General features: G+C 38.5%; 1 protein-coding gene across 1 annotated transcript in view; it reads left to right on the top strand.

Annotated features, from left to right (window-relative positions):
* The window catches only part of LOC119529596 (placenta-specific gene 8 protein-like), a 50,586-nt gene that overhangs the window by 13,242 nt on the left and 16,251 nt on the right, over nt 1-21,093 (top strand). The window contains exons 2-3 of the mRNA XM_037830131.1: nt 11,020-11,148; nt 20,939-21,063. Of these exons, the coding sequence (XP_037686059.1) occupies nt 11,049-11,148; nt 20,939-21,063 (225 nt within the window). The 5' untranslated portion in view covers nt 11,020-11,048. The remainder of the gene's footprint in view (nt 1-11,019; nt 11,149-20,938; nt 21,064-21,093) is intronic.

Here is a 21,093-nt window from a genome sequence, read left to right as displayed (position 1 = left end):
AAAGAGAAAGAAAGCAAAGTCAGTACAGACCATCTAGCTTCCTATAATCCCAAAATTTAACAGAGAAGGGACAATCTAGGAAAATATTTACCTTTTATTCTTGAACAGGGCTTGCCCATTTCAGCTGGCCAAGATTTATAATCTCTGACTGATAGAATTCAGGGGAAAAAAAATAAAGGCTTTGGAGACCCACTGGCCCTGCCACCCTGTCACTTTGGACATGTGACTTGTTTTCTGCTTCTTTCCCTTTCTTTCTTACATTTGTAGAAAAGCTACCCACATCTTACAATATCTAGGAGAGAGTGAGGGGAGGAAATTGCATTGTTTCTCCTTCCATTTTTTACATGTAGATTCTGTCTTTTGTATTCATAAAGTACTTCTCATGTGCTGGCACCATTCTAAGGACTTTTCAAACATTAATTCATTTAATCTTCCTAACAGCTTGTGAGCTGGGTACAGTTAAAATCACCATTCCACAGATGAGGAAATGGAAACACAGAGGGGTAAAGTAACATGCCCAACGTCACACAACTATCAGTAGGAAAGTTGGAGTCTTGGTCAAAGTCCATGCTCTGAACCAATAGGTCACGCTACTCAGTCCACTTTTTCATCTTCTGGTTTCTATAATACTTTCTGTAATATATTCTCCATCTCTTCTCCCTGAGAAGATGGGGAAAGGCAGAGGAGCCAACACTCAGTAGAGTCATTTAATTTCTTCAAGAGAAATTCATTTTGTCTTTTATAAATTAAAGAGGTTGGATTATTCATCACAGATTTTTACTTGGCCTTGCCACTTAACCTCTTTGCCTCAATTTTCTTGTCTGTTATAAAGAGTATTATCAGACGTAACTCCCTGAGTAATCTGGTCTGTTATGAATATGAAATAGTGATTGATATTAAATAGAGATCAAACATATGAAAGTGCTTTGAAAAGCATAATGCTCTATATAAGCGTAAGCCATTGTCATACTGTCAGCATGTCACACTCGGGTTTTTGCCATCAACTTTCATTGGTATTTGGACAATCCCTTATATATATCGTTGTTTGTATCTTTCAAAATGTTTGTACCTACATTTTCTTATTTGAGCTGCCCAAATATTGGCAATGACTAAAATGCAAGCCTTCCAATTTCTAATCCATTAGTCATCCTGTCCCACTACACTGTAATTGTCCTTCTGTGTACCATGCTGCCAGGTGCTTTTTCATACTTCTAAAGCAGGCATGAGCCCTGTCATTTAACAGCTGTGCATACGTCAGGTCTTGATGAGAGGAAGTTCAATGTTTGATAATAAAGTGCCACCATTTATTTTATTGCACACACACTACTGACACAGTCTTATCACATTAATACAAACTCCAATGAGATAAGTCCTGCTATTTTCATTTTAAAGATGTCAAAGCTGAGGCTCAGAGAAATAAGCTTATTGTCTAAGGACACACAGGTGAAAGAAAGTGGATTTAAACCCAGATTCGTCTCCACAGTTCCTCAACATGATCTAGACCATAGCTAGTCAAAGGATCAGCTAGGGAGCAGCATATTGGCATCACCTGGAAGCTTGTTGGGCAGGCAAATTTCAAGTCCCACCCGGACCTACTAAATTAGAATCTGGACTTTAACAGGATGCCTGGGTTATTCCTGTGCACACTGAAGTTTAAAAACTGCTGATTTGTATTACTACCAATATAGATCTCTCCATCACATATAAAGGTGGCACAAGGCAAAATCTGTAAATAAGCACATATATAGATACACGTACACATGTATCCTAGTCTGTTTATAAAACATAACTCCAAAACATTTTTAGATAAGGGGATTCAGGTATTTAAATGCAAGTGACATCAGTCCCTGTGTTAGGTTAGGAAGTGAAGTAATTGAATTAACAGATGCATGATACATATTAGGATAGAGGTGATTTTCATAGATAGCAATTGCAGCATATGTCCATTCCAGGAATTACATCAGAACATATTCTCAAATCTTTCTTGCTGGTATGTTTTTCTACATCAAACAGAGAAAATTTTATCTTTACTCTAAACTACTCAACACAACAATCATGTATGTCCAGTACCGTGCAAACTGTTATAAAGCACTGAAAAAGTTTAAGATACTGTCTTTTCCTTGGAGGAATGTTTGGCTTTGAGGTCTCTCAAACAGAACTTTAGCATAGTCTTCCATTTTGATATATAGGCTAAACTGATATTGATTGGCTATACTGGCTTTTTTTTCCCCCTAAAACATTGTTTTTTATTTAAGAAATACTTTTATCTTGAGACTATATCTTCACTGATATATTTTTAATTCTTTGATGATTCATACACACACATAGCAGCTTTGTGCATATTTTGATATTTTTGTCTATACTGATTTTACACATGCGCACACACACACATATATATTTTAAAGTAATAGATAATCCATCTGTGCTGGTTTGGATGTATTATGTTCCCCCAAATGCCATTATCTCTGATGCAGTCTTTGTGGGTAGGAAAGGTATTGGTGTTGATTGGGTTGGAGACTTTTGATTGGCTGTTTCCATGGAGATGTGATCATTCAACTATGGGTGAGGTCTTTCACTAGTTTCCATGGAGGTGTGGCCCTGCCCATTCAGCATGGGCCTTCGTTAGTTTACTGGAGCACTATATAAGCTCAGACAGAAGGAGCGAACTTGCTAGAGCCAAGAGGGACACTTTGAAGAATGCACAGGAGCTGAGAGAGGAGCTGCAGATGAGAGACAGTTTGAAGACGGCTGTTGAAAGCAGACTCTTACTCCAGAGTAGCTAAGAGAGGACAAATGCCCCAAGAGCAACTAAGAGTGACATTTTGAAGAGGAGCTGTGGCCTAGAGAAGAACATTGTGGGAGAAAACCATTTTGAAACACAACCTGGGAGCAAGCAGATGCCAGGCACATGCCTTCCCAGCTAAGAGAGTTTTCTGGATGCCATTGGCCATCCTCCAGTGAAGGTACCCGATTGTCGATGCGTTATCTTGGACACTTTATGGCCTTAAGACTGTAACTGTGTAACCAAATAAACCCCCTTTTATAAAAGCCAATCCATTTGGGGTGTTTTGCAATCTGGCAGCATCAGCAAACTAGAACACCATCCTTGAGGGCAATCAGATGCCCATCACATTCAGAATAGCACAAAATGTTACTGTACTATTTATTCTTCTGATCTCACCTTATTTGTAACTACCTCATGGACAGTAAGTTCAGTTCACATCATGTGTCAACTCTGATCAAATGGTATTGGCATCCAATGCACTGTCCTCTGAAGGTTTCTAAGATATATCAGTGGAAAAGTGCTGGGATCAATTAGCAATGTCTGCCACGGGCGTGAGAAGGAGACGTTAGGGGAGCCCTGCCACATATCACCATCCAGACGTCCGACCCTGCCTCCTGCTACAAAAAGCTGCTGACTTTATCATTCCTCTTGCATTCCACACTCATTCTATTCCCAAAGCATTTCCTCATCCTGGAATATTCTCTTTCTATACCCCTGTCAGGAATTCCATGCCTTCCAGTCAACCTTCCCCAACTTCTCCAGGCCCCAGTGATCACGTGCTTGGACTTCTCAAGCCCAGGGCCCAGAATCGGATGCTTCTCTTACACCTCCCCAGGGGCCAGGGAGATTCTTGTTATGGACTTCTTTTGGTTGAAATTAAATATCACCACCTCCTCTGTGAGTTACACCTGTCCTTCTGGGCAAGCGCTCTGTGGTTTTAGGTCTTTTGCTTCACCACTGGGGATTCCCACCTAATGACATCTCTTCTTCATTAGTTTCTCATTCAAATTTCTGTAAAAATCCTCTGGCTTTGTAACTATGTGCAATATCAGAATGAAGTCAGGTGACTGGATAAAACTATTTTGAGTGAATTATGCTTTTCTTTTCTTATCGGTGTCTGGGAAGGGAGTTGAAAAAAAATACAATTTAGATTCAAAAGCAAGCACATTAGACAATAATGCTGCTGTGGACACCTTCAAAACTCTCACCCCTTAACCATCCCCCTTAAGAGCACTTGGGGTGCTTATTAAGTGTACAGATTTCTCAGCCCTTCTCAGATCTATTAAATCAAAATTTCAGAGGTTGTGGCATTTTTAACAAGTCCCTCATGATACTTAAACACACTAAAGTTTGAGAAATAAAAGGGAAACATGCTAATTATGAACAAGCAAATCTATTTTATTAAAATAAGTGATACCACAAATGCTAGCTAACAATGTGACAGTGGTTTTCTAAGACAGAATGTCTTTGTAGACAGAAACCAGTGGAAAATACCTGCTATGTAGGATGTTTTCATTAATAAGACTCCACTGAAACCAGAACTATGAAACACCATTCCTATGTAAAAATTACAAAGTGGCCTTGTCACACGTAAATTTAAATCTACTTGACCAGGCAGTACTGTCCACTCATAATATTTAACTGTTACCTCTCTGCTGATTCATTCTTTCAGCAAATATTCTATCTCATGTCTACTGTGTTCAGGGATTGTTGTGGGATTCCCTGTCAGTCCTTTACCACTTTAACTTGGCAGTTGATAGACTTTGCACCAGAATCTCCCTAATCAGCAAAGACTCTATCACAATTAATCAGAGAGGGGAAAGGCCTTCTGATTCCAGTGAAACATTGATCTATACCTTGCAGTTTCCAAAAAGCTTCCTGGAGTGATCTGACTATAAACACAGAGCCCTCTCAGTCTGGATTTCTTTCCCTTTGCAGGTTCTTGATGATAAGTGTTAGAGGCCCCTTTCTATGGCTGTTCAAAGTCCCTCCACTTTTATTATTTCATAGAACTTTCACCCCTCTTTGTGGGGACTAGGCTCTTGGTTGAAAACAACTGGTAACAGCTACATATTTCAGACTAGACAAGATTTCTCAGGTAGGAGAGCAGGGCAAGTGTTAAAAAGACTGAGGAACAGTGAAATGGCATGTAAAACAGTGGTTCCCAGACCTGGCTGTATCAGAATCACCTGTTAAAAATTTTGCACAACCAAGGTCCACCCCAAACTACTGAATCAGAATCAAGTGTCTGTATTTTTACCTAAGCACTAAGGTTGAATCTAGTTCTGGAAACCCTTATGGTAGCATCTTCGAATAGGGACTTCCCTGGCAGTGGTGGAGGAAGACAGCAGGGAACAAAGTAGAGGGATAACGGGGGTCTTGTAAGGGGTCAAGGGAAGTGTTAGAAGTGAGCAGGGACCAAGACTACCAGACAAACAACACAGCACAGCATTATAGTTAGATCTGAATTGGCAAAGAAGAAACGAGTTTTTTGGTTGTTTTGTTTTGGACAATTTTTGGTTGTGCCTCATTCACCTTAGTTTATTAAAATGTACTTGTTTTAAAGATCCTATAAATAAATGTGGGATAGAAGTCATCTCTCTCGGCATAGTGTTTTTGGTTTTTGTTGTGTCTTTTTTTTAAAGCAGTATTTCTTATAGGAATCTTATGGATCACACAATAGTTACAAGGATGTCAGTTTTAATGACATATACAATCTAAACAAGACAGGCTGATTAAGATTTTAGATGTGGCAAAAATTTGCATAGTCCAAGTTAGCAATGTGGACAGAGGCATGCAGTGGGAGGAAGAGATGACAGGACGCTGTGGATCCCTTTAGTGATCCACTCAGTAAGAGTGCCCATCAGAGTAATATTGCTTTCTTCTCCATCACAGCAAATAACTTCCACTAAGCGACAAATGTATTCTACATATATGTAAATACACGAAATAAATTTTTACCTGCTACATATGCAGTCTAATTGACAGAAGTGTCATCTTTCTGGGATATTCCCATGAAATTAGTAAATTGTAAACCTCATGCAAGTAGCAGGAAGCAAGTCATTTATTCTAGGTTGAACTTGGAAGAAGTTTAATTCTTGACATTAATATTTGTAAGGAGCTATGTCTCCTTTTGCTACGTTTTCTTCACAAACGACATGCACTTAAGAGTCGGGGGACAGGCATGTGAATCCTCCGGCAACGTGGGAAATGACTCCTGGGGATGAGCCTGGGCCCAGCATTGTGGGATTGAGAAAATCTTCTTGACCAAAAGGAGGAAGAGAGATGAAACAATATAAGGTCTCAGTGCCTGAGAGATTTCAAATGGAGTCAAGAGGTCACCCTGGAGGGTATACTTATGTACTGTATAGATATCATTTTTTAGGTTTTAGTGTATTGGAATGGCTGGAGGGAAAAATTTGAAGCTGTTGAACTGCAACCCAGTGACCACGATTCTTGAGGACATTTGTATAACTATGTAGCTTGCACAGTGTTACTGCGTGACTGTGAATACCTTGTGGTTCGCACTCCCTTTGTCCAGTTTATGGGCAAAGGAGTGGAAAAATGGAAACAAAAATTAGATGAAATATAGGGCGGGATGGAGGGGATGGAAGGTTTTCGGTGTCCTTTTCTGCTTCTATTTTTATTTTGGAGTAAGGTAAAGGTTCAAAAATTTATTCTGGTTATGAACGCACAACTGTATGATGGTGCTGTGAATAATTGTACACTGTGGGTGACTGTAGGGTGTGTGAATAAATCTCAATAAAAATGTATTTTTTAAAAAGTAAATGAACAATGGGGAGGAGGGGTATGGAATGTTTGGGATGTTCTTTTTCTTATTTTTTTTTTTTTTGGAGTAATGAAAATGTTCAAGAATTGATTGTAATGATGAATGCACAACTATATGATATACTGTGAACAACTGATTGTACACTTTGGATGATTGTATGTTATGTGAATATGTATCTCAATAAAATTGCATTTAAAAAGATTGAAAATAGAGGGGGGGAGTTTGATAGTTGTTTCAACTAACAGCAAAGTACTCTTAAAAATGTGAGAAATTTTAAATAACATATTTTAGTTACACACTTAACAGATAAAGTGAATCATCTATAGCTTTAAGCCAAAAAGTAGAAAGGAGTATATCTGAATTTTAATGCTTCTGAGTTTCAGTATTCTCTAGTTCCTACTGCTGTCCTAAAGAATGAAACTAATACAACTGCTTGTTTATTTACCAAATCAGGCACTAGTTTGAGTTCTTAGAGAAAATCCAAAATAAGAAATGCCACTCCTTTTTTCTCTGGGGTCTTGTGAGAAGGTAGACCAAAATTCTAAGTTATTCAAGATTCCTATGAAACTCCTAAGTTATTCAAAATTCCTATTTTCTGCATGTAATTGTCTGGAAAACAAAGAAGCAGCAGCTCGGTGTTTTATAAAACTTCCTAACGCTGCAGGAAACCCGACTTAGTATATGATCTGTTTGGAATCAGGAACACTAAAAAGCAGGTGAGAGCCAGTGTTGTTTTTCTACACCCCCATGTACCCTGCTTTGTGCCAGTTATTAGGGTAGATGACTTTCTGGGGGATTATCCTTGACAGCATATGCTCAGAGATCCTCTTACAGAGATTTCTCTAGATGAATGAAACCCTTCTATAAAAAGCACAATCTATAAACTTAAAGAGAAGATTTAATGTCTCTCTGAAATTACGGCCCAAATTTTAAGTTCCTATTGGGTAAAAAAAGGAGCATTAGGTTTGTTGTACTGGCAACTTAAAATGCAAAGTACTTTATTTTAAACTTCAAAAAAAGTGAAAACAAGATGCCCTAGGATAAATAATATTGTTTTCCAAAGACGAATGTGCTCATTTGGAGCTCAGTTTTTTTGCGTGAAATACAAGAACAACTTCCTACAACGCCTAGGTGGGAATACTGCTGTTTTGATGACCTGTGATTAGATGAACTGATCGATCTCAGTTGGTAACATCCTTTTTCCCTTGGTAAGGGTGTTAAAAATTCTAGAATAGATGCATTTTGCTGGCCTTACACCAACAATTTCATTCCAATTGTCTCCTGAGAGGCATATACTGTACGGAATCCATCTCCATCTTTCTCGCTTTCACACACTTGAGAAATTGGTGTGGAAACGCTCACCATGCTATCCATTCACCAATAGGAAGAAGGTTTGGTTAGCAGTCGGCTGTAAGTACCTTCTAATTATTTTGATTAGTTCACTCATGTTGATATGATGTGTACAAGGGACTTGGTTTTATCCAGTACAGGAAGATGCTTTTCACCCATGTACCTTTCCATTATCAGTGAGACTTCGGTAGAATGTTGCTCTGGGGTAAGTCAGACGTCTACTCTTCCTTAGAAGGTGCTTCCCCGACCTCGGGGCGAGGGTGCGGAGGGTGCGGTTGGAGCTGACGGCCCCTCTCTTCAGGCGGTGGAGTTCCGCCTAGCCACTAGCTACCACGACTTCTCCTGTGTGTCCTCCGCCCCGCAGCCGGGTCAGGTGACCCAAGAAGAAAGTTTTAACATTAGTCATTGTGAAACTAAACGCGTTTTCTCTTTCACTGGGTGAGAGTTCACTGGATCTTAACTTGATCACTGGATGAACTATGGGAAGTTTAGACACCATTTTGTTTGAGGGACGTTCTTTCCTAGTGTTTTTTGCAAAGTTCAGTGTCTCTGTGGGGTCTTGGAGCCTCTTTTTTCAGATTCTGGTCTGGCACTTTCACACAAGTAAGTTAATCATTTTATTAAATAGCCTAGGTCTTCTGTTAAAATTTTAGCTATCAGGGTACCACCAATAGTTAGGCAATGAATGTTGACAATGAATGGCAATCAATGTTTTAATGAGATCACTTTTATGGAGAAGTGAAGAGCATTTTGATTGCTGGGGTTCTTTAGTTTCTTTCTACTAAATACCTGCCTTACATCTCTGCAAAGTTATATAGGGGAAAGAGTATAGGATTTGGTGTCAAAGGACCTGGCTTCAGTTTCAAATTAACGTTCTAATTAATGGATCTTGTCAATTACCGTATTTGAATTCACTTCCTAATGCATCTGAAAAAAATGGGTGTATTAGGGTTCTCTAGGGAAACACCCATTTTTCAGAGAGATATATATATATATAAAATGAAATCATATACATGTATATAAATATATAAGAAAATATTATGAGATTTTTATAAGAATTGTCTCATGTGACTGTGGGTATGGGCAAGTCCAAATTCTGTAGTGCAGGCCGCAAGTTAGGAACTCCTATCAAGATTTTCAGTTAATTCCCCAGAAGCTGGCCAGCTGACATAGAGATGGAAAGTTGTTCTTCTGACTGTTGAAATCATCACTTCTCCTTTTAAGGTCTTCAACTGATTGGATGAGACTTCTCTCATTGCTGAAGGCAATCTCCTCAGGTGATTGTAGATATAATCAGCCATAGATTCAGTCAATTTACTGATGATTTAAGTCCATGAAATGTCCTCAAAGTAACAATCAGGTCAGTCCTTGCTTGACCAAACAACTGGACACCATAACCTAGCCAAGTTGACACCTGAACTTAACCATCACAGTGTGCATCATCATCATCATCATTTCTATCTCAGAATTCTCCTAAGGAGCAAATGAGATAATTTCTGTGAAATAGCTTTATAAAAAGTGAATATATAAAAGTAAAAAGGCAGTCTGCACAATAGGAGACAATATTTGGAAACCACATATCAGACAAGGGTTTAATATCCCAAATATATAAAGCAATCCTACAACTCAAGAACAGAAAGACAAACAGCCCAATTTAAAAATGGGCAAAAGACATGGGCAGACACTTTTCTGAAGAGGAAATACAAATGGCTCAAAAACACATGAAAAAATGCTCAACTTCCATGGCTATTAGGGAAATGCAAATCAAAACCACAATGAGATACCAGCTCACACCTACCAGAATGGCCATTATCCAAAAAACAGAAAGTGACAAGTGCTGGAGATGATGTGGAGAAAGCGGCACACTTATTCATTGCTGGTGGGAATGTAGAATGGTGCAACCACTCTGGAAGACAGTGTGGATTTTCCTCAGGAAGCTAAGTATAGATCTGTCATATGATCCAGCTATTCCATTGCTAAGTATATACTCAAAGGAATTGAAAGTTAAGACACAAATGGACATTGGTAAACTGATGTTTATCGCAGCATTATTCACGATTGCCAAGAGATGGAAACAGCCCAAATGTCCATCAAGGGACGAGTGGATAAACAAACTGTTGTGTATACACATGAAGGAATATTATGCAGGTGTAAGACAGAACAAAGACATGGAACTTATAATAACATGGATGAATTTTGAGGACATTATGTTGAGTGAAGTTAGCCAGACACAGAAGAACAAATACTGTATGTCTCTCTAATATGAACTGACGTTAGTGAGCAAACTTTGAGAGCTGGTAATACAGGCTACCAGGAGATAGAAAGAGGGTGGAGAGCAGGCATTTGATGCTGAAGGACTACAGAATGTTCAGCAGGATTGGTTTTATAGATCTGAAAGAGATAACATAATACTATGTGATGGTAGCACAATACAGTAAGTACATGGAACAAAGATGTCTGTGAGTAAGGCTGAAAGAGGTGGGATAGGGGAATGTGTGACACCAGAGGTAAAGATAGATGATGAAGACTGGGACTGTATTAACTTGGCAAAAACTGGAGTGGCCAATGACTGTTACTAAATGTACAAATATAAAAATGTTCTCACATGTGGGAGAACAAATGAATGTCAACCATGCAAAGTATTGAAAAAGGGATGGTATTTGGGGAAAAAAAACATAATCAAAGCAACCTGGAGTCTATGGTCAACAGTATCATTGTAATATGCTTCCATTAAATTTAACAAAGGCAATATAAAAAAAGTGAATATAATCACTATAAAGTGTAAACAGGCTTCAAATGCAAAATGGACTTTGTTCAGGAGGTTGTCATGAAAACAGCAAAAAAAATCATCTTTTCTGATAAGAAGAAAAAGGGACAGGTGAAAGTATAAAAAAGAAGAGAGAGAGAGACAGAGTGGAAGCCTCATCTCTCTACTTTCATGTTTTCAATTCTCAAATATCAACATTTTTCTGGGACTGTTCTGCTGGGTCAGTTGACCTGACGACCACCCCAAATCTGACATGTCTTCTCAACTGGTTATCTACCTTATATCCCAAAATGTTTAATACCTTTTTTGGTTTGTTTGTGTTCACAGGCAGTGCCCTTCTGAGCTTAACCTTAAAAATGAATCCAGTCGTTTCGCAACCAACATACGGTACAGCAGGTGCAACAGTTAGTGACTGGCAAACTGGGGTGTTTGACTGCTTTGACAACCTGGGAGTTTGTAAGTGCTTTCTCCTTGATTACAATGATGCAGATTACTGACATCATAAAAGTCATTTATTGTTCCTTTCATTGAGTTTCATGCTTTATCCTCTGACTCAGAAGTGGGTTTAACCCACAAATGTGTTTTGCTTATCCTGTAAAGCATGAGCCCTCTTGATATATTTCTCATTTTAATTTTAAAACCATAGGAAAACCATAAAAATCAGATTCCAGATAAAAATCTGTATTTCTGGTTTCTCTTGAAAATGTAGAAAATCTGGAAATAGGGTCCCTCATTCCCACATGGCACAGGTCAGCTGTTGCTGAGCATTATCTAACTCACTAAAAGGGGCATTCACCCTCCAGCTTGCCTTATTTATAGCTGCCATTCACCATTGTCTACTCTGTTTTTCCCAACTTATTTCCTCCATATATTTTAAGTGCCTGGCCTTGAGTTTATGATCCTTGTCTAAATCAATCACCTCTTTTAAAAAATTTTTCACCTCTTTGGTATCACCATTTTTTGACATTTTCTTACAATTTATCTTTTTTTACCTCTTCCGTTCTCTACAGCTGATTCTGTGGTTTCCTGTTATCAATGATATGCTTGTGACATTCATGATTGTTTCATTTCAGGAAGTATTGTTTTTTTGTTTTTTATTTTTGTTTTTTTAGCTTTACTGACTTAAATCTTTTATGCTGCCAAACATATTTTTGTGGGAGAAAATTTTCTTTTTTTTTTCCACAGTATTGCCAACTGAATTGAAGATACTCTTTGTACCTCTTGCTTCCTTCAGGTTTGAGAAACAGTCTCCTTTTTTTTTTTGTTTGGTTGGTTTTCTTTTTGTACACTGCAAATTCCAAGGTTCGCTGACAATAGCCTTCTGCTTAAAACAATCAGTGAAAACCCATGAACCTTCTTATCTCAGGTATAGCCATATCAAACTCTACCCCAAAGCTTTTCAAAAAAGACTTGTACCCAGGGTATACTTGAGAACAGTTTCCTGTTCTGTCTTGTACAGATCCTTTAAAGTAAAATTGCAGTAAATTTTTTAATACATTTTTGTTGTGCAATTTAACATATATACAGAACAGTGTTAACTTTCAAAGTACAATTTAACAAGTAGTTAGAGAACAAATTTTAAAGAATGTTATGGGTTACAGTTCCACCATTTCAGTTTTTTCCTTCTAGCTATTCTAATACCCTAGCATTGAAAAATATATATATATATTTATATAAAGATTCAGTATTTGTAATTTTTGTTAAACCCTATCTTGTCTGTTGCTACCCCCTCCTCTCGTTTAGTCACTTTCTTGATCTTCAGGGATGTCAACATTATGGGGAAGGGGGCTGCATCTGGTTGATGTTCTTAAAGAGACTGTTGCCTCTGGCTTTTAGGACTTGTCTGGCATAGGAACACTCTGGCAGATTTAAGTTTCTGAGAGATATACTTAGTGAAACTTTTTATAGAATCTCAGATAGGGACCCAGGTATATTGGGACTCCTGTTGGTTAGGGCTTGGCGTACTGTGGCTGTTAGGTTCAGAGCCATTCAAGAATCCACACAAACGCAGCGAGTCATGGTTTAAGTAGAGAATTTAAGGTTTATTAGAGGAAGAAAGCAGAAGAAAGCAGGTGGGACCCATCAGAAAAGAAAGAAAGGAAAAATGGCTCTGGCCCTCTATCTGAGAGCAGCATTTTTTAAAGGAAAAACCCGCATTGGGTATTGGGGGGGAAGGTCCTGCTGAGTGTGTTCTGGGCCTTGATTGGGTGAGTGCTTATCAGTTTCTGCTGACTGGTTACTAGTGTTCTAACACACTACTCTTCTTTGTTGTGCACTGTATTATCTGTGTGGAGGAAGCAGGCCTTTGGGCTTGTTTGCGGTCATTCATCTTTATGGGGATATCTGATCTTGCCTTGTCTGCTCCCTGGAGTCTAGGTGCCATTGTGACTGGGAGTCCTAAAACAGCCTTCAACCCTCAGTTTATGGCACACTTGGTATTTATGAGATAAGCAGCAGGGCCCATGGATCAGACATTCCTTCTATATGTTAGACTCTTTTTCTGGGGCCTGACATTCCTGCCTTTTATTTTTAATAAAAAATTGGTACGGGTTTGGGTAGAATTTGGGGTTAATGCTTTAACTTAGCTCGAAGCAACCTTTATAGGAGAAAAGGGACGTCGCAGTTGTCTCTTAGCTGCTTCTGGCTGGGTTTGGACGGAGTTTGGGGCAGAGTTGCTTTGAACTAAGTTTCAGCATTATTAGATTGATGTTTGGATATTTTCTGCTGGAACCAGCTGGTAATGAAGATTTTGCTGCAGCAGGAGCAGATTTTCAATCTTTCGTTGTAGCAGGAGTATGTTTTCGGAGTTTTGCTGGTTAGTAACAGCTGCTATTGACCTATTGATAAATTTAATTAGACATTGTAAGAGGTAAGGAGCAAAAAGGAAAATTAATATAAGTATAATTACTGGCCCCATAAGGGGGAGTAGAATAGCTTGTAGAGGCATGGAGAAGAATGAAAGAAAAATTAAGAGAAAGTTTTATTGACTATTTCTTACTTAGACTTACTCAGCAATTAAATTTCTCCTTTTTATGAGACTTTTTTATTTTTAAATAGTATCTTGTGAGCATCTTCTATAAAGGGGGAAGTGGGTGGAGGTTTTTTTTGTAACTGCTTTTTGCTGAGAAAGGGTTAATAAGTTTTTATATTAGTTTGGAAGATGCTCTGGACATAAACTTAAAGATACAATACAGGCAACAATTAAGACAAACAAGTGACAAGCAGGACACAAACTATGGTAATAAGGGCTATTTTCTATTTTACAGTAAATTCATTAACCACTTAGAAAATGCATTTAATTCACTATAATTTTAACATTATTACTATTTGGCATATGATTTAATATTGAAGAGACATTGCTATATTTATTTGGTATATATGTGTAGCACTGAATACTAATGAATGTTTAAGTTTTTCCTGAGCTGCATTGGGTGTTAAGTTTATGCATACATGCTGTCCCCTCATAAAAGCAGGCCTTAGTGTTAAATTATATTTTTAGGTTTCAACCATACCACACTGGCAATTACAGCTCCAGGAGGTATCTTCTTTGTACAGTTGTAGCGCAGCATCATTGGTCCTCTGGGAAACAGGACGGTGGGTTCCAAGGTTTCATTGGTTGTTTCACAGCACCCTGTGGCACCATGCAGCAGAGCTAGTCTGGAGGCAGTGTTCACCGAAAAGCTTAAGTGATTGAGTCTTTTCTGGCAGGCACAGGCAAAGGTGTCTGTAGTAAAAGGTGTTTGCAGTAACAGCATGTGTCCATTTACTTCTGGAGCACGTCCATGTGATGTGGTTGACACCCTTATAGCTTTAGGGACCACAGAAATGGGTCTTACCAATAACTTTGATGGGGAGAGAGCATGCAGGCACAGTACTAGGAGCTTGGTTTAAACATGAAAGCACTTTAATTAAAATAGAGGTCTAATTTTTCTTTACATTTTTAGTAGGATTATGTTAGATAATGGGTAGAACATAATTTATATACTTCCCTTGCTTCTTTTTAAAAATGTTTCTTTGTTGTTGTTGAAGAGGATGCTTTGACTTGTAGCTAACTGCAAGCACTTTTAGAGAAGCATTAGAGTCAACAATGTAACTTACAAGGAAATTTGGCTGTTTTTGTGACAGATAACACTTTAAAAATAAAAAATTATAACTAGCAGTACTATGTTGTTTGATGTTATGCACATTAGTAACCAAAAGGTTAGAAGTTTTTAATTTTTATAACATTGTTTAAATGTTTGTTCTGCAACTCATAACCTATTACATTAATTTAATCATTTTGCCTTTTACATTGATTATTGAGGAAAACATTTTATAACATTTTACTAAAAAATATAGGTTTAAACTTGTTAGAATATTGCTAAATATTTAAAACACTTTAGTTAATGCATCTTGAAATAGTAATAAACAATTTTTGGCAAGGATTAGTGGAATGTATAGGTGTTACACTATTTCTTTTTTAAAAAAAAATGCACACAATGATTTAACTTTTGCATGAATTTTGAAATTCATGAAGTATTTTGTTTTTTTAGTTTTGTTAAATTTTTATAGCATATTGGCTTTATGAATATATTGATTACTATATTACTGAACAAGGGTGCAGTTACAAATAAGCTTTATAATCTTGTATAACAATTATTAAATTAGAGTATTTGAGAGGGTTTTACTGTTTGCCATTTTATGGCTGCTTTTTATGCCCACCTTTTTATGTGCTTTAAGGTGGGTTTCTTGATAGGTTTGGGACATATTAAGAGAATATGGGTTAAAGCTTTTGCTTTGTGATTACAAGGAGATGTTTGTCTAATTTAATTAATTATTAGCAAAGTATTCTCTTGGACATATTTATTTGAGGCATGGATAGCTTAGAAAACAAATAATAATTTTATGCATTTACAAAGTTTTAATAGAAAATGAGTAAACATAGTTTTATTTACTGGCTAAACAAGGCTGTTAAAGGGACTTTGTGCTCATGTTACAGGTTTGTTTGTTACACTTTAAACCTATGGTTTCTATTAGAAAAGGCCTGAGCCTTATTGGGTTATTGTTTAGCCAGTTTGGGTTTCATTAAGTAATCTATTTAAATAAGAGTATAGGGACAGACAATAATTTAAATGTAAAGAGTGCCTAATACAAGAATTTAAATAAACATAATAATGGTAACATAAAATGCAAGAAGTTATTTTGGTAAGAGAGACTTTTTGCATCCTACACTGATTATTCAGAAAAACACTTCTACAACCTTTTATCAAGAAATAACACCTTAATAATTTAAGAAAACCTTTTCTTAATAAAAACAGCAAGAGAGCTTAACGTTTTATTTTGTGAATTATTAGGCACATACCCACAACATTGCATATTACTGCTTTGGGTGGTGGTTAAAATATTTAATGCTATTTTGTTTTATAAAACCACTTTTTTCTTTAAGATTTGAGGTTTTGTTGTTAAGCAGTGTTATTACTAGTTTTTACCATTTTTTTAACTTTGACCACAGAAATAATTGTTTTTACAAACTTTTTACAGCTTTCTGTACCTATCTTTTAACCTTGACCACAGAAGTAAATTTTCCACTCTACAAACCTTTTACAACTTTCTGTATCCATTCAAGCTTTATTCCACATTCCTATCCTTCCAGGTTTTATTTTAAATAATCAGTCATTTAAGACAAAGCTACTTGTCTTTTTCCCTTAATTAGAAAAACATTCTTTATACTTTCTACACAACATGCTATTACCTCTAAAATTAAGCTTGTTAGAATGATGCTAAATGTTTAAAACAAAACATCCTTATAGAGAGAGTTAAAGTTCTCATTATCAGCTTTCCTAGTAGAGATATTAGTTTATGATACTGGTTTGATAATTTGCACTTTTGCTGATTTTTAAATTGTATTAGTTACTTTTGATTTTCTCTCAGCAATTTTAGGTTTTTGCAAGGATCCTTTTGACTAGGTTCTTTTTGACTTTTTAATTTTAAAAATTTTAATTTTAAAATTAAAAATATTAATTTTGATAGGCTAGCACATTTACATTATTATTATATTTTTTAATTGCTTTGGAAGTAGTGATATTAAAGCAGAGGTGGAAGTTTTACATATGTTTTTTAAACTGTAACTTTTCTTTTAACTTATGGATTTTGTTGTTTTCATTGAGACAGTTTGCTATAGCTAGCCATACCACATATAAAGGCCAGCTGGCTGCAGCTATAGCTCATTAACAATTTTAATGACACTTTCTAAATTTAGACTAATTATTAAGAATAGCCTTTAAGAAAGTTGTAACTGGCACGTTCTGAGAGTTGTTTCCCATGGCTGAACAACAGCAAAAGAAATTATAAAGACAGAACACAGGAGTAGGAGCTGTTTAAATGTTACTGGTTTTTTACACAAATGCAAACTGTGCAAACTGCACAAAATTTAAAAGGAGAACTACAAAATTTGGGGTGGCTTAAACCCACTGAGTTTGCATGCAGGACCCTTGGATTAACTTAATTAGCCTGACTACACAGTAGACTAATTGAAACAAAAGAAAGCAAAGTGAACACAATGAACAAAAAATTACACACTTACCAAGCACAGGGAAAGTCCCAACTGTAAAGCTACCTCAACTCAGATGCGTTCGGTGCCTGCCTGCAGCAGTCAACTTTCACCTGGACTTCCGAGTCCTGGTACTCTAGGAAGAATTTCTGGGTAGCTGAGGAGAGCTTCACAGCCCAGGAGACATGGATTAGGGCATTTGAAAACATGGTTTTAAATAGTTAGGCTCGCCTGACTTCTTATTAGATAGAGAAATAAGTTTTTGTTTGTTTGTTTGTTTGTTTTTGTTGTTGTTAGGGGAGAAGGAAATTTTTAAGTAAGTGACTTGTGGTTTAGAAAATTGTTTTTTATTTTTAGAAACTATATCCTTTTTGTTGGAGGGAGTTAAGGCTAGGGCAGCTACACAGTAGGAGGTTATTCACACATTGAAGCAGCTCACTGGGATGTAAATTTAGTGTTTGTAAATTACAGGCTAGACATTGTTAGGGATGGGATAGGTTTGTTGATAGTAAAACAGCAGCAGACAGTAATTGAGGAGTTTCTGCCTTATTCATTTATCCTCAGGTTACACCAGGTGTGCACGCTTTAGGTTTGTGCTGCACTCTCCTGCCTGGGAGAGGCGGGCTGGAGAGGGAGATGGGGGAGGGGCGCACAGGCAGCTAGTGGGCTGCGCCTGGGTGGGGTGAGATAAGGAGGGGGCGGCTGCGATGGGACGAGAAGTGGGGGAAGGGGTTAACGGCAAGGGGAGGGGAGCGGAAGGGGTTAGAGAAGAATTACAAGGGGGTTGATTTGCAGGGTTAAAGAAGAGAAACTGCTTAAAGGGTTTTCAGGGTTAACTTTTGTAGAGAGGAAAACGGAAGACTTAGAAGGATTTTTTGTGAAGGAGGAGGATTTGGTAGGAGATGACAGAGTGGCCCAAGAATAGCCAGGACCAAACAGTTTAGAAAGCTTAAGATTAAAAACTACAGACCACCTGTTGTTGTGCCGAATAAAATTATTAAGTTCAGTGAGAATTTGCCAATTGAAAGTGCCATTTTCTGGCTAATGTTTTTGTTGTTCTAAAGGATACTGCAGCCAAATTGTATTGGTTCTACTTCCCCTTTTAATTGAAGTTTAAACATCTGAGGGGGTAGATTTAGGAGGAAATTTAGCTTTGGAGCTATTGAAAAGTAACTGTATATTACCTATGATTATCTAAGAAATTTGACTGGCTTGTGATTTGTTAGGGAATTTTTGCTCGTCAGAGGCTTACAGAGATCGCCCGTGAGAGATATTCACGGTTCCCAGCTCCTTTAGAGGCTTACAATTTCCCTGGACGAGGCTGACACGAATTGGGGCTACCCTCTTCAGAGGCCTAAGGAGATCGCCCGTGGGGAGACCCACAGTTCCCTGCTCCTTTATGTCGGAAATAAAGCGGTACCTGTAAGGGAATAAACACTCTCTCGGTTCTGGAGGAGAAAAGAATTTATTTGCGATCTTGCAAGATGGGGCGTCCAGCCAAACACGCAGAAGGCTGGCGCCCCAGAGGAAGAGAATGGCGATCTTTAAATCTCCTACTCCTAATTCGCAAGTCCCTCCCCTGTTTCCCCATTGACTGGGTACTACAGAGGTTACAGCCTATCCGAGAACACTAACTAATTCATCTTTTGAGATTTTAATTTGTACAGCCAATCCCAGAGAGCCAACTAGCTCATTATTGAGATTTTGAACTGATTAGCCAATCCCCCCCAAATTTTTATTTTATTTTATTTTTTGCTGTGAGTTCCCACCTCTGATACTACCTCATGTCTCTTTACATCAGGCAGATTCTCTCTTCTCTTTGTCTGGGGCTTGTTTAAACTGGTTTTGCCTCCATTTCCCTTATTCCATGCTGTCTCTATGTGAAAACGAAACTTATTCCTTTCTTACATTTAGAGGCTTACAGAGACCACCCAAAACGTTGCTCAAGTGAGATTAACAGCCCAGACCCATACGACCCAGTCGCAACAACAAAGCAGGCGTCCCTGGTTTGCTGTTGGGGGTTAGGAAATGCGTGCAGTCTTTTGCCCAAGGCATCCCCCAGGTTACTTTGACTGCTGCAATGGGGAAAGACACTTACAGAGTGTCGGAGAGTTTTGACTGAGCGCTCAGGTTCCCTAGGCTTACGAAGCCGGGTGTCGCATCCAAGCTAGCCGAGGCGCCACCCTGGGGTGAGCCAGGGTGTCCATGGGACACCGAACAAAACTCCCGAGGGGGGATCTGGGCAGAAAGACGTCACTTACCTACCTAGGGCCGAATTAGTTGTAGATGTTTGAGAGCCGTGAGGGTGAGCCGGCATCGCATCAAGGTGGTCTGAGTTGATGGACTCAAGCCGCTAAATGCATGGAAACCTGAACGGCTGTGTAGTTCAGGGAACAGAGTTGACTGGGAGGCTGCCCCATTGTCCTGAGGGGCCAGGAAACTTAAACCTCAGTCAAACCTCCTTCCCAGGTTTCGGCACCAAATGTTAGGTTCAGAGCCGTTCAAGAATCCACACAAATGCAGCGAGTCATGGTTTAAGTAGAGAATTTATGGTTTATTAGAGGAAGAAAGCAGAAGAAAGCAGGTGGGACCCATCAGAAAAGAAAGAAAGGAAAAATGGCTCCGGCCCTCTATCTGAGAGCAGCATTTTTTAAAGGAAAAACCCACGTTGGGTATTGGGGGGGAAGGTCCTGCTGAGTGTGTTCTGGGCCTTGATTGGGTGAGTGCTTATCAGTTTCTGCTGACTGGTTACTAGGGTTTTAACACACTACTCTTCTTTGTTGTGCACTATATTATCTATGTGGAGGAAGCAGGCCTTTGGGCTTGTTTATGGTCATTCATCTTTATGGGGATATCTGATCTTGCCTTGTCTGCCCCCTGGAGTCTAGGTGCCACTGTGACTGGGAGTCCTAAAACAGCCTTCAACCCTTAGTTTATGGCACACTTGGTATTTATGAGACAAGCAGCAGGGCCCGTGAATCAGACATTCCTTCTATATGTTAGACTCTTTTTCTGGAGCCTGACAGTGGCCATTTGGGATGTCTAGCTGGAGCTTGCATAAGAGGAACCTCCTGGATAGCCTCTCGACTCTATTTGAAATCTCTTGGCCACTGTAACCTTATTTTGTTACCTTTCTTTTCCCCACTTTTGGTCAAGAAGGCATTTTCAATCCCTCCATGCCAGGGCCAGGCTCAATAAACTTTTTAAGCTTTTGATTTTAATATCCTTTAACCTCTACTTGCTTTCATCCTCTTAACAATAATAGGTCTTCACTCTTTTCCCTAAGACCATCCAGAATCTGTTCTTTATTACCTTTCTCACTTTTGGCCCTAATGATTTCTCCACTCACCATTTTCACACCCAAGCCCTCCCATTGTTTTCAGAGGGCTTCAACATCCTGCTGCCACAAACTTCCTATGCAAACATGACCCAAGTGTAATCAAAGGCAGGGAAGAAAGTTCATTTGAACATGCTTAATTGCCATGGCAGGAGACGTTGCAATTAACTTTGACCAAGTGTAACAACTTGCAAATTTTCCCCAACTCCTGGACACAAGGCTCTAGAAGCAAGACAGAAGGAACCAGATGACACCACTCTTTTCTCAGAGGGTCCATTAAGGCTATTCCCTAAGCAAGCATATTTTTGAAAGCTGTGTGATTTAGCCAAAACCATGATGACTTGGACTAATTTCTCTATGTGGTTTCACCCTACACCCAGGTCTCTGTGGGTTTTTCTTTCCCCTGTGCCTCTCATGTCAAATTGCCTCTGACATGAATGAATTCTGCCTGTGTGGAGCAAGTGTCGCCATGAGGACCTTGTATCGGACCCGATACGGCATCCCGGTGAGTCACTGAGGGTCCACTGTGTAACAA

This window comes from Choloepus didactylus, chromosome 3, assembly GCF_015220235.1.
Source record: "Choloepus didactylus isolate mChoDid1 chromosome 3, mChoDid1.pri, whole genome shotgun sequence".
NCBI classification, from domain to species: Eukaryota; Metazoa; Chordata; class Mammalia; order Pilosa; family Megalonychidae; genus Choloepus; species Choloepus didactylus.
Note: the sequence above shows the minus strand (reverse complement) of the source record. Positions and strands in the feature narration are given on the sequence as shown.